At 54.1% G+C, this 12500-nt stretch overlaps 1 protein-coding gene across 1 annotated transcript in view; it reads left to right on the top strand.

The window, feature by feature from the left end:
• SPAG17 (sperm associated antigen 17) overlaps nt 1-12500 on the top strand; it is a 1802643-nt gene that overhangs the window by 1009650 nt on the left and 780493 nt on the right. The window contains exons 23-24 of the mRNA XM_085620708.1: nt 21-132; nt 1574-1675. Of these exons, the coding sequence (XP_085476834.1) occupies nt 21-132; nt 1574-1675 (214 nt within the window). The remainder of the gene's footprint in view (nt 1-20; nt 133-1573; nt 1676-12500) is intronic.

Genomic DNA, 12500 nt, shown 5'->3' with positions numbered 1-12500 from the left:
CCCCTCTCTCTTCACTCTAGTTTTCTGGATACAATATGGGAGACAACCTCATTCAGGTTTCAGGGGGTGGTTGGTTCCTGTACCCCAGTGATGGAGGGCAGATCCATGTGGAGAAAGTTGTGTTTGAAAAGGGTAAGTTAAAGAAAAGTTGCAAACTTTCAGTGAAACCTGACACATTTTTGGTTTACAAGCTGTTTTTTTTTGTCAAGTTCCACATCTGCTTCAAGACAAGAGTTAATCTACAACAAATGAAAGCTGTTTAGAGGAGCTGATAGACCATCTTTTGTGTGTATGTTTGTGCTCATGTAGAGTGGTATGGATGTAACCTATCAAAAAGGCAGTTGAGCATTGTACAGGGTCAAAGGCAAGTGTTCAGTCAACAACTCACTAGGGAGGTAGCTGGTTTCTAAGAGCCAAAGTAGAATGTTGCGTCATTGTGATGTAGTGTTCTTCAAAGAGGTGTCTCTTCACCTTTTTCAAAATTGGAGCAGCGTTGGGGGTCCTGGAGACACAGGGCGTGTCCTTCAAGATCCTCGATGTAGAGCTGGAAAGGACCTTCTGCTTTGGGCTCTCGTTTTACACATCTGGGACTCTAGACTGATGTGTCATGGCTGCATGGGTACTGAGATCCACCAGAGATGATCAGCTTGTCAGGCAGGCAGGCAAGGTACTGGTGGTGAAAGCTTTGTACATGATAGAGTTGGTGTAGGCCGGCAAGATTAGCCAATAGAATTCCATCAGGATGAGGGAGATGTGATCGTATTTCTTCAAGTCATGGATAATTCGTGCTGCGGCTTGTACAATGCTCTTTAGGGTGGACCTTCTGGAGCCTGGGAGGCCATGGAGAAGGGCGTTGCCACCCCCCACATTCAAGAGTACTAGGGTAGGGCTTGAATACCTGTTCTAAAGTTGCTGTCTGGGAGGAATGATTTCACTTCTTCAGTAGAGCGAGCAGCTACCATGCCATCTTTGTTTTCTAGGCAATGTCTTTCTTGAGGGTGAATTAAATGACTAAAAAGTTAGAGAAATGTAGGGTCAAACCTGTCATGTTTTTTGTCATTCAACCAGGCTTGGACTGGCCAATGCTTGTTTTTCTTGACAGATAACAGGAAATCTGGGGTTGAGCTTCAGGCAAGTGTTGGATATCCGGGTCTGGATGAGGTGTTGGGAGTGTTTGGGGTGTTGGGAGTAGAGAAGATTTTCCAGTAGCGTGGTCTGAGACAAACTTTCTAGTTATCGAACTATTGCAACTGCATGACTCCCCACAGTGTTTCCTGTGACAAGGAGAGGGTTTCTATATACAAGACACAGACTGAGGAACTTCAGATGGATTTCAAAAGAGAGTTCATGAAACAAGGCCACATTCAGTCCCACCTTGGACCAGGTTTTGCTTAAATACAACAAAGCACATTCTGTATTATGGTATGACAGTCACAACCGATTACAAATAATCCTGTAACACAATATCTTACAGACATCTGGTTCTGCATCTGCTGTTTTATATTTCTGTCTGTTTATTTTCTTGTTCTGACGATGTTTGTTTCCTCTCCTGCTCCTCTGTGCGATCTTGTAGGCCCCACGTTTGTGAGAGTGAAGGTTATGAAGGATGGTCATAGCTTCTTCATCCACATCACTGACCCACAGAAAAGCCACACGGTGGAGTATGAAGACGAAGGTAAGGCGGCGACCCGGCTCGCTGACAAGAAAGGTCTGTCTGTCCCACTGGGGTATCAGTGCCTGCTCGTTCAGGGATGATATTACGCTCCTTTCCATGGGCCGGAAAGCATCTTATAGGTCAATGATGCTCCCTTAGGATACCATGGGGATTGCTGATGTACATGGATGTGGCCTGATCTGCAATCAGCTGCCTTTAGCAGATCTGTAGGTCTCAAGCTCGCTAACTCATTTGAAGATGAATGGCCCAATGACTTGGTGCCATCTGGTCATGTATTTGTAGATGTTATACACTCCAGTGTTTTATTTTAATTTTACATCAGCTTATTTATATAGTGGTTTTGCTCAAATTGCTTTGTATATCATAATGAAATAGTACAAAATCAGTGGTACACAGAAGGTGAAAATGGACACATTTGAGCATTACTCCTAACATAGAGCGGGTGGAGAGTATATGAAAGGAAAAGGCAGCTTGAACAAGCATCCACAGGACACTAGCACTGTTGACATCCACTCTTCTAAGACTAAAGGTTCCTTGTATGGTGCAGTCCTGACTCTTGTAGCCTGGAAGTATAATACGGCCATATTGCATTGGGAATATGTTCTCTGTGAGGCAGTAGAGACTGTCTTGTAATGCATTACAGTCATCACTCTCTGTTTACCCCATTGAAAAGAACCAAGACCACCGTGCCGGAAGTCCAAATTCAGAAAACATAATGGCCCATTAGTAAATCACAAAGCACTAGAGTGCCAAGATGGATCTAGGCAAGAGGCGTGCCACCTGAAGACAGGAGAGGTATATGCTATTGGCACCTGGGGCAGAAGTGGAAACAATGTCAGTGGCTCAACAGAGAGCCAAGGTTATGAAAGAGGAATTAATGGGTCCATTGAGTCTGTAGATGTCCAGCACTGGCACAATGCTTGGATGAACGTGCTGTGTGGTTACCAAGGAAAAGACCAAGGACCAGCTAGTGCCCTGAAAAATAATGGAACCAGATCATGGCAAAACACTGTGAGTAGACCACAGCAAGAAGAAAAGATCACAAAGGTGATGGGTTAAGGAGAAGAATAGGAATGCATTGGTACTCAAACGAGGAGGAGATAAGGACACATTGGAAGCAGGAATTAAGAATCAGGAATGTTAAAGAGGACTTATTCATCTTGCGCAGTCCCTGAGGGGTGTGCTATGAGGAGACACAGAGGACGAGAGGAGTGGACAGATGTAGAAGTGATGAATATAGAAGCATCTGTTGTTTCATTGAAACATAAATCAGAAGATAAGACAAAACATGAATTGTAAGAGTGGTCCTAGTGCAGGAGGACCAGGTATGTCTCAGACCAGTGGAGATGATGGGAGAGAGAAGGAGAGGTGAACTAGAAAGAGAGCTGAGAGAAAGTGGGTTAGATTCAGCAGAGGGAAGAGAGAGGAGGTTAACAGAGCAGCGAGAACGTGCAAGGTTGGTAGAGCTGGCAGAGAGAAGAGAGTGGGGAATTCTTTATTCAAGGGTTTGGCTCACATGTAGGAGGATGTGAAATGAACAGCATACATTGTGCCGAGGTGCAATGGTGCGATGCGTGTAAATGTCTTGGACTGGTTTGTCCCTCCATGGACAAACCAGGTGTTAGGCTTGTCACAGTGCCTTCTGCCCAGGCCTACTGAGAGGCTTCTTGATGGACCTGCCTAGACCTTCTCTGAAAGCACCAGGTGCACTCTTACCGTCTCATGATGGCTAGTAAGCTGTGACCTGGCACATAACATGTCCTTTTGGGGCGTCTGGTTAGATCTACACACTGACTTGTGACTGAAGTCATTTCTAGTCACTGTCTGATGAAGTTGCCTCTGTTTGGCTTAGGTTAGTGTGAAGACATCTAGAGATAGTTTAATATCCCTCCCTCCATTGGCTTCCTGTCAGAAAACGTATTTCGTTTAAGGCTTTGTGCCTAGTTTTTAAGGCCCTTTACCATAAGTGCCCCTCGCAAATGAATGCCCTTTTCAATGGTACATTCCAGGCAGGCCACTTAGATCCTCTTTTTGCAAAAAACATAGGATCCCTAGATTTTGGAAGTCAAGATGGGGTGGGCGCTCCGATTCAGTAGCAGCTGCCAAACTATGGAGTGACCTACCTACCTATACCTCAGAGGTGGACTCTTTCATCTGCCAGGCTGGCTCTTCTCACACTAGCATCCCTATCTTCGCCGCTTCACTCCCGCTGACTCCTCTGGTCTGCTATAGTGCTTTGATACCTTCTGGTTTTAGTGCGCTCTATAAAGTTTATCCTATCCTATAGTGGTGTAATAATATCTGTGGTTATGCTGGTTACTGTCTGATTGTGTAATCCATGGAAACACTAGTATCCTGTGGTGTTTCATTGAAACTGCTTCTTTGCCCAACAGCCAGATTTTCACCATTCGTCATTTAAGAGACACGGCTTGTAATACTCAGCTCCCATTGGTCACAACAGCCTCATCTGACAGGAAATCCTGGTAACTTCATCTTATCAGGGACAGATCCCTCCTAGCTGCTACAAGATGTACCTGGGAGGGATTCCACCTCTTTATAAACACGGGAGAGCCAGTGAAGTTCTCATCCTAACCCATTCCTGCTGAACTGGACCTACCTGGCCCATCTAACAAGTTTCTGAGAGAAAGCCTCAGCCAGGATGGATTGGCTGCACTATGATTTCTCTACTGAGTGGTCTGTCTTTTTCTTCCACATGTTCTGTGAGAATGGTAAGTACATTCTGCATCCCCGGCTGAGAACTGATCTGCACTTTCTCTGAGAGGATACAGTCTCACCACATTTGCTATACCACTGTGGACCTGAGACTGGGACACAGAGACTCATCTTTGCATCATGTGGCCTTGTCATGGAGAACCAATCGGAGACTCAGAGTAGTGTGTGGAAATTCAAGCAGCTACAATGAGACCAAACCTGGTCTATCACAGATCAAAGCATACCACTGAAGCCTTTGTGCTGAGATTGATGATCGAAGACGGCCAGGAGGATGGAGAGAACCAAAGAAACTCTTGGCATCGGTGTTTGTTGGTTGCAGATCAGATGTTGGCCGCTGGAGCCACTCGAGAGAGGGAGACACAGGAAAAATCTTGAAACCTAATTACCTAACCTCATGTAAGGATATGGGAGATGGGTATTGGGGCCTACTGCCACATTCCCATGATATAGACACCGTACAGTGTACGGGGTGCTTGCAAGCCTCTGCTGTGAGCATATGCCATCTGACAACCTGCCAAGGTGCGGACTCCATGTACAACGGCAACACAAAAACCTGTTGGTAACTCAGCATCTCTACAGGGAGACAGCTAATGAGAAGTCGAGTACAGTCACTTGATATGTGCGACCTGCTCCACATGACATCGCTAAGGAGCGAGTTTAGCCGCTGTTCACCATGTGCATGTTCTTGTGCAGTATTCCATTCTGTGATGGACCTTGTTTTATTTCAGATAAAGCACACGCTGGCTGCATCAAAACTTGCCAGCGCCACCAGACTGCTTTGAAGGGTACATTTGGTGTGGCGCAGCAGCCAGGGCGGCTGACTCCGGAACACGGGGGATCACGGTTCGATCCCCGGCGCCGGCGACAGGTCAGTCCAGCACCATGTGACTCTGGGCAATAGCTCGCTTAATCTTCCAGACGGCCCCCAGCGCCTTGATACCCTCAGGTAATTGTTCGCACTTTACAAATACTGGTATTATTATTTATTATACTCCAGTTGGAACCCGTTCAGGGAGCCATTGGCTTCCGCTCTCGCGCGAAACTAAACAAAGGACATGTGAGTATCCTCCCCTCTGTCCAGCCCCTCCTCTGGGAGGTATCTCTGGATCATTCCAACCCTTTCTCCAGGGTACGTAAGGGCTTACCTGTGGGTGGCTCTTCAGATTCGTCATGGGACAAGATTCACATCAGAAACCACTTGTACTTCAACTGTCTAGGCCCCTTGGACTTCATTGGACTTCGCCCGGAACCGAGACTGCATCAAAGAAGACTCCTGTTTCTCCGGGTCTCGCTGGCCTGCCTGTCTTCTGCGTGTCTGTGCCTGTGCTTCATCCACATTCTTCTTCAGGTCTGTGGGTATCAAAGACACCCGAAGTAATCTCCCTTGGAATGAAGAAGTCACTCCCTGCATCTGCAGGCACCGCAACAAAGCTGAATTGTCTGCTGTTCCTGAGCGCCAACGGACTCCGAAAGGCTCAGCAACACAGGTGGTGGTTCTGCAACTCCCTCGAGGCCTGCAATATATTCTCACCAAGTTTGAGGCCAGTATCCCCCATTGGAACCGCTGGAAAAGTACCCCTGTTCATCGCGTCGACTTGCCGTTGCCAAGGCTTGTTGACTCTGCTCTCCAGAGATCTTTAGGCTACAAGAAGCTACAGCGTCCAGCATCTCTGCCTACCAAGGTCTTTATCCTCACCACATCCTCTGCACTCTGGGCCTGCAACTTTGGTGAGCTGCTCGAGGTCCTCTCGCACCTCCTGTGCCTGCGGCCTGTGGGTCCTCTTAAGGGTCTTCTTTGGCTTCAGTGGGCTCCCCTGCTTGGTCCGGGCTGGCTCTGACTCTCCTGCATGTGGTGAACCCCTTGAACCTTGCTGGTCCCGACACTGCACCTTCTTTGTTTTCCACATCTGTTGCTGCTGTCAAGGCTTGTTGGTGCTCCCGCTGGACACTGACCGCTCTCGACTTCCAATGTGGGACAGCTCGTGAACGGCTCCGGGTCTTCCACAGCATCACCTGGTCCGCACAGCTGCAGCAACAAGGTAAACGTCAACTCTCCTGCATCTGCTGTCATCAGGGGTCATTGGTCTTCTGTGCCTCCTGGTTACTCCTGAGTGGCCTAGACTCTGCCCCCTCTGCCTGCAGGTACTCCTTTTCAAGAATCCATCCTTGGATTCCTCCTGACTCTTTCAACTTCTGCCAGCTGCATCTTTTCTGAAGTCCTCCATTGTGGTCTGTGAGAAGGTGGCCTGATATATGCTGTCCACTAGTTCTAGTGGGCACCTTGTATCAGTCCAAACAACCCCTTATTGATGATAGGTTAAAGACAACCTTTATTGAAAGCTATCCTAGTGGTAGCTATGGAGAGCAGCCTTCAGGCTAAGTCTTGAAGCAATGTAAAGCAGCTTGTTTTACCAGTCAATCAAATCAAATCAAAAACTTCTTTATTCGACCTTCCGAAGACAGGTCATAAAAGATACACATACAAATAGAGTGTTAAAACATCTCATAAAAATGTACAATCATTAAAAAAGTCATTGAATTTAAGTTTTAAAACCAAACAAAAATACATACACAGATAATCTCGGGAATTTGATCACGGCTAAAGTGACAGTGCATATAAAATGACTGGATAAAGTGCAACAATATATTTTAACCATCAAGAAGTAGTAAAGTCAGTCATATAATAAATATGAATTAAAACATAAATTAAAACACTCAAGGAGCGCTAGGTGGCGCCCGTCAAGATGGCCGCACCGAGGTGAGGCTCCAGGACGCCCGACCCCTCGCGTCCATCCTACATCCTTTGGAGCCGTCCTAGGTCCGCCCTAATGCTTGCCGAGGGCTGAGGACTTGCTGCCCCACCTCCGTTGAAGTTTTCAGCAGCTTCCAAGTCGCCGGAGTGGAGATAGACGGCCCGTTAGACGCGCCGGTGGCAGGGACGCACTCGGCCGGTTCCTCGGCCGGCAGTGCCCCTCAGGAAAGCCCGCGGCGTGCCACGAGGGGTGGAGGCCGCGAAATCACCAGCGGCTGACCGGGAGGCGGAGGAGCCTCTGGAACGCGACCGGAGCGGGCACGAACCTGCAAGTAAGCTGGGGGGGGAGACGGCGGATGGTGCACACCCCCGAAGCTGCTGCACGGTGGAGGCTCACGACCGGCCCTGCCCGGCGGGCGGATCGGCCCGAGCTGTGTGGTGCGGTGCTGTGTTAGGTGGGCCCGACGTGAGGACTGAGTCCAGATCTTGCTGGTGCCGACGCCTGCTTCCCCCCTTGGATGCCAGACATGGGCTGTTGCCGCCTGAGGGGGGTGACTCCTCCCGGCCCCTCATTTACCTGCCTGGGCTGCCCACGTGGGGGACTCGGACCTCTGCCATAGTCCCCACGTGCGGCGCCGTGGAGTTCACCTGGTGCCTGTAGCGCCAGGGTGGGGGTCAGTTGTGCCGGACCTTCCGAGTTGCGCCACTGCCTGGGCGCCATCACCGTCGGCGGGGAGGCCCCCCCCCCTGTCACGCCTCGTCACCCCTGCTCGGTGCCGCGCCTGGACTGGCGGCCGCGGGACTCCTGGCTGTGTAGGCCGTGCCCGTGACCCGGAGCGGGGGACGGCGCTTCGGAGGCCCGTGGGGTGCGTGCTGTGGGACGACCTTCGTGGGCGAAGACTGTGAGGTGAGGCCGGTGGTGCGGTGAGGGCGGCTCGGCCCGGATCTGGCTGGCGGGGGAGTGTACCGAACGGACTTGGGGTGCTCTCTTGCTGGGGCTGGGGGGCCCCATCCCCCTCTTCCTTATCCTCTGCATCCCCGTTCTTGGCCCGGACTGTGGTGCTGTTTCGCTTGGCGGGCGGGAGCAGCCTGCTGGTCCGCCGCAGGGGCCATCGCGCCCGGCGCCCGCTCCTTGGGCCCACCATGGGCAAAGAGAGAGGCCCCAAACCGCCGCCGGCGTCCCACCAAACGAGGATTGATCAGTTCGCGAGCTCGGAGCCGCCGGGCGCGGGCGGAGGGGAGGCGCCGGCCCCGAACAAGGACTTGGCTACTATCCTGCAGGCTATTGACGCCTCTCGCACATCCTTGGAGGGGATGGTTGGGGAGGTGAAGGTGGATGTCGCGCTCTTGCGGCAGGACCTCCGCAACGCCACGGCCCGCATTACCGAGACAGAGTCCCGGATCTCCACGGCAGAGGACGACATTCGCCAGCTGCAGGACCAGGTCCGAGAGCTCACCACCCACTCCAAGGAGCTGCACCGACGGGCAGAGGATGCCGAAAATCGCGCCCGCCGCAACAACCTCCGCCTGGTGGGCTTTCCGGAGGGGGTCGAGTCTGGCCGAGCCGACGACTTCCTGGAAACCTGGTTTAGGTCTTGGATGCTGGCGCCCAATCTGTCAACCTGGTTTGTGGTGGAGAGGGCGCACCGGTCGCTTGCGGCCAAGCCTCCTGTGGGAGCCACCCCGCGCCCGTTTATTCTTAAAATCCTCAATTTAAGGGACAGAGACGCTATCCTGCGGGAAGCGCGGGTGAGCGGCCCTTTGACTTTCAACAACCACACCATCATGATCTTCCCGGACTACACCCGGGAGGTCCAGGAGCAACGCCGCTCCTACACGGAGGTGAAGCAGAAACTGCGCTCCCTGGGCCTCCAATATCAGCTTCAATTCCCTGCCCGCCTGCGCGTGGTTTTCCAGGGCAAGACTCTGTTCTTCGACACTCCCAGATCGGCTTGGACTTGGCTCACCGAGGAGAGACCTCTGCGTCAGCCCGGAGGGGTATCGCCCACCAATGTGCCCCGGGCCCGGGGCGCAGCTGAGCCCCGACAACAACGGCGTAAGAAGCGCACGCACTCCCGGCAGAGACGGGGCGCGGCGATGGCTCGGACCCGGTCTGCGAGCCTCTCAGGCAGGACAGTGAGAGACTCCTCCGCCTCATCTGGAACATCAACTCAGGCGGCTGGGGGGTCCCGGCGCCGTCTGTCGCCTCGGCCAAGCGAGCCTCTTACCCCCCGCAACGTACAGATTGACTTGTCGGATCTATCCCGCAGCCCTGCTATATGACTTCCTCTTTGTTTCCCGTATCTGCCGGGGAGGCGACGATCATGCCCGATGGCGGGGGTGGGGGGGCTCAGCAGTCTCTCATGCTTTCCCGCAATGACCTAGGACGCTTCATTGGAATCCGTGCCTCAGGAGGGGTCCACCACGCTCTTCATACCCGAGCGTTCACGTTTGGGGTTCTGTGACTATTGGTTTTAGTTAGGGCGACAGATGCTTCCGTTCTCGAAGTGTAGGGTGGGGGGTGGGGGGTGGGGGTTGAGCATTTGTTGGCTGTTCCTCCTTGGGGGATTGTTTTGTTTGGTTTGGGTTTGGGTTTGTTTTCCACTGAGCCGCTTAGGTAACACTGTGCATCGCATGTCAACACACTGCCCCATGCAGCCGCCCAGGCGCGCTCCACCGCCGCTCGCACTGCTCCTATTGTGCAACACTGCGCACTGCATGTCCTCGCACCGCCTCGCGCAGCCACCCATGCGCGCTCCACCGACGCTTGCTTCCCCGCGCTGTCTGCTGGCTTCCCCTAGAGCGAGGGCCGTAACCCCGACGTCCCATGGCCGCTTCCCTCCCGGAGCGCTCCCCTCCCGTAGTTACCATGGATGACATAGCTCCCAAGGCTCAAATGCGCATCTTGTCTTGGAACGTGAATGGCCTTCTGGACCGGCTCAAGCGCACCGCCATCCTTAAATATGCCCAGCGTGCGGAGGCCGATGTGCTCCTGATTCAGGAAACTCATCTGCTTGGCGAGAATTGCCCCTTTCTGGCGCGCTATGGGTTTGATCGGGTGTGGCACTCCGGGTTCGCGCACGGATCGTGGGGGGTCGCAGTCCTGCTGCGCCGCTCCCTCCCTTTTGTGTTTACCCGGGTGATCCATGACCCCCTTGGAGTGGGGATTGCCGTTTGCGGCACGCTTGAGGGTCGGCCGCTCAGTCTCATCTCCCTCTACGCGCCGCCTTCTGGGCTGACTCAGGCTTTATCGCAGGCCTCATCTCTGCTGGCGACTCTCCCGCCGGGCACCGTCGTTCTTGGGGGAGACTTCAATGCCGTCTTGGCCCCTCACCTCGACTCCTCGGGTCCGGTTTCGGCGCCCCGAGCCGCGCGGGCGAAGCAGCTGGCGGGCTGGGTGGAGGCTCAGGGCTTATGCAATGCCTGGCGGACCTGGCACCCGCACACACGGCAGTACACTCATACCTCGGCCGCCCACCACACCCATGCGCGCATCGATGCGATTTTTGTCCCCTCCACCGATTGTGTGAGCATTCAGGACATCCGCATCCTCCCTAGGGGAATATCCGATCATTCTCCGGTCCTCCTCGGCCTGGGACCCCCGCCCCGTGTGGCTCGTCAGATGTGGCGCCTCAACGCTTGGTTCCTCCAGGAAAAAACGCTCCGCAGGGAGGTGGGGTCCGCGTTGGCGCATTACTTCAGTGATAACGATGGTTCGGTCTCCTCTGCGGGCACCCTTTGGGAGGCCTGTAAAGCCACCGTCAGGGGGGCGGCCAAAGCCCATGTGGTGAGATACCGTCAGAAGCAACTCCAGTGTCTCACTGCCTGTGAGGCCCGCGCGCTGCGACTGGAGCGCTCTCTCTCTGAGTCCGGTAACCCGGCTGGGACCCGGCAACTGCGACTTCTGCGAGAGGAGATTCGGCAGCGGTCGCTTGACGCGGCTAAACTCCTCTGGCAATCCTCGCTGGCGAGGGTATACGGGTGGGGCGACAAGAATGGGGCATTGCTGCATCGGCTGGCTACCTACCCCAGGGCATCGCGCATTATCCCGGCGGTGGCCGACTCGACCGGAGTGCTCCAATCCTCCTCCGTGGCAATAGCGGAGGCTTTCGCGCAGTATTACTCACAGCTCTATCGGGCTAGGGTGTCGGACCTTTCCCTGGCCTCTTTACTTGCCACTCATGACCTGCGGCTCCCCCAGCTTATGTCGGACGACTGGGAGAGTCTGGAGGTGCCCATTTCTCCCGAGGAGATTGGGGACGCGATAGGGCGCACGGCCGCCGGGAAGACCCCGGGACCGGACGGCTTCCCCCAGGAGTTTTATGCCGCTTACAGAGAGCACCTGGTCCCGCGGTTGGGTGCCCTCTACGCTGAAGCGGTCACCAGGGGCTCCTTCCCTCCGGAGGCTGACATAGCCACGATTGTGGTCCTGCCCAAGTCTACGCCGCCTCCTTGTGATCGGTCGGCCTATAGGCCGATCTCTCTTATCAACACTGACATCAAGCTTTATGCAGCGGTCCTGGCCCAGAGGCTCCGGCCCTTTTTGTCGTCCTTGGTGCATCCGGACCAGTGCGGCTTTATGCCGGACCGGGGCACTCGTCACTGCCTTCGTCGCCTTCACGTGGCCCTGGCCCATCGCCGGCGCATATCTCCCTACCTTGCCCTCCTGCTCGCCGACTTCGAGAAAGCTTTCGATTCGGTTGGGTGGTCCTACTTGTTCGACGTCCTGGCCCACATGGGGTTCGGTCCCAAGTTTGTTGGAATGGTACGGGTCCTTTACGCGCACCCCCGCGCCAGAGTGCTGGTCAACGGGGCACTGTCGAGACCGTTTCGGATCGGCCGAGGAACGCGGCAGGGATGTCCGCTTTCGCCTCTCCTTTTTGCACTTGCAATGGAGCCCCTCGCTGCCTTGATCCGAGCGGACCCTCTCCTTCGGGGCTGGGAATGGCCGGGTCTCGAGCCGGACAGAATAGCCCTCTACGCGGATGATGTCCTGCTGTACCTTAGTGATCCGGCGCGCTCGGAGCCGCGCGCACTCCAAATCTTGGGCCGCTTTGGCCGCGCGTCTGGCCTCTACCTAAACCCACGTAAATCGGTCCTTGTGCCCCTGCACCCCTCCCGGGAGTGCTTTGATTGGCAGGAAACTATTCCCCTCCGCCGGTTGTCTTTCAAGTACCTGGGCATCTGGGTTTCTCTTCTCCCGGAATTGAGCTGGGCTCTTAATGTGACCCCCCTCGTCAAGAAAGCCAAGACGGACCTGGCGCGATGGCAAGCGCTCCCGCTCAATCCCCTGGGGCGGGTGGCGCTATACAAAATGATGATCCTCCCCCGGTTCCTTTA

The sequence above is a fragment of the Triturus cristatus genome, chromosome 8, assembly GCF_964204655.1.
Source record: "Triturus cristatus chromosome 8, aTriCri1.1, whole genome shotgun sequence".
NCBI lineage: Eukaryota > Metazoa > Chordata > Amphibia > Caudata > Salamandridae > Triturus > Triturus cristatus.
This window is presented reverse-complemented; position numbering and strand designations above follow the sequence as displayed.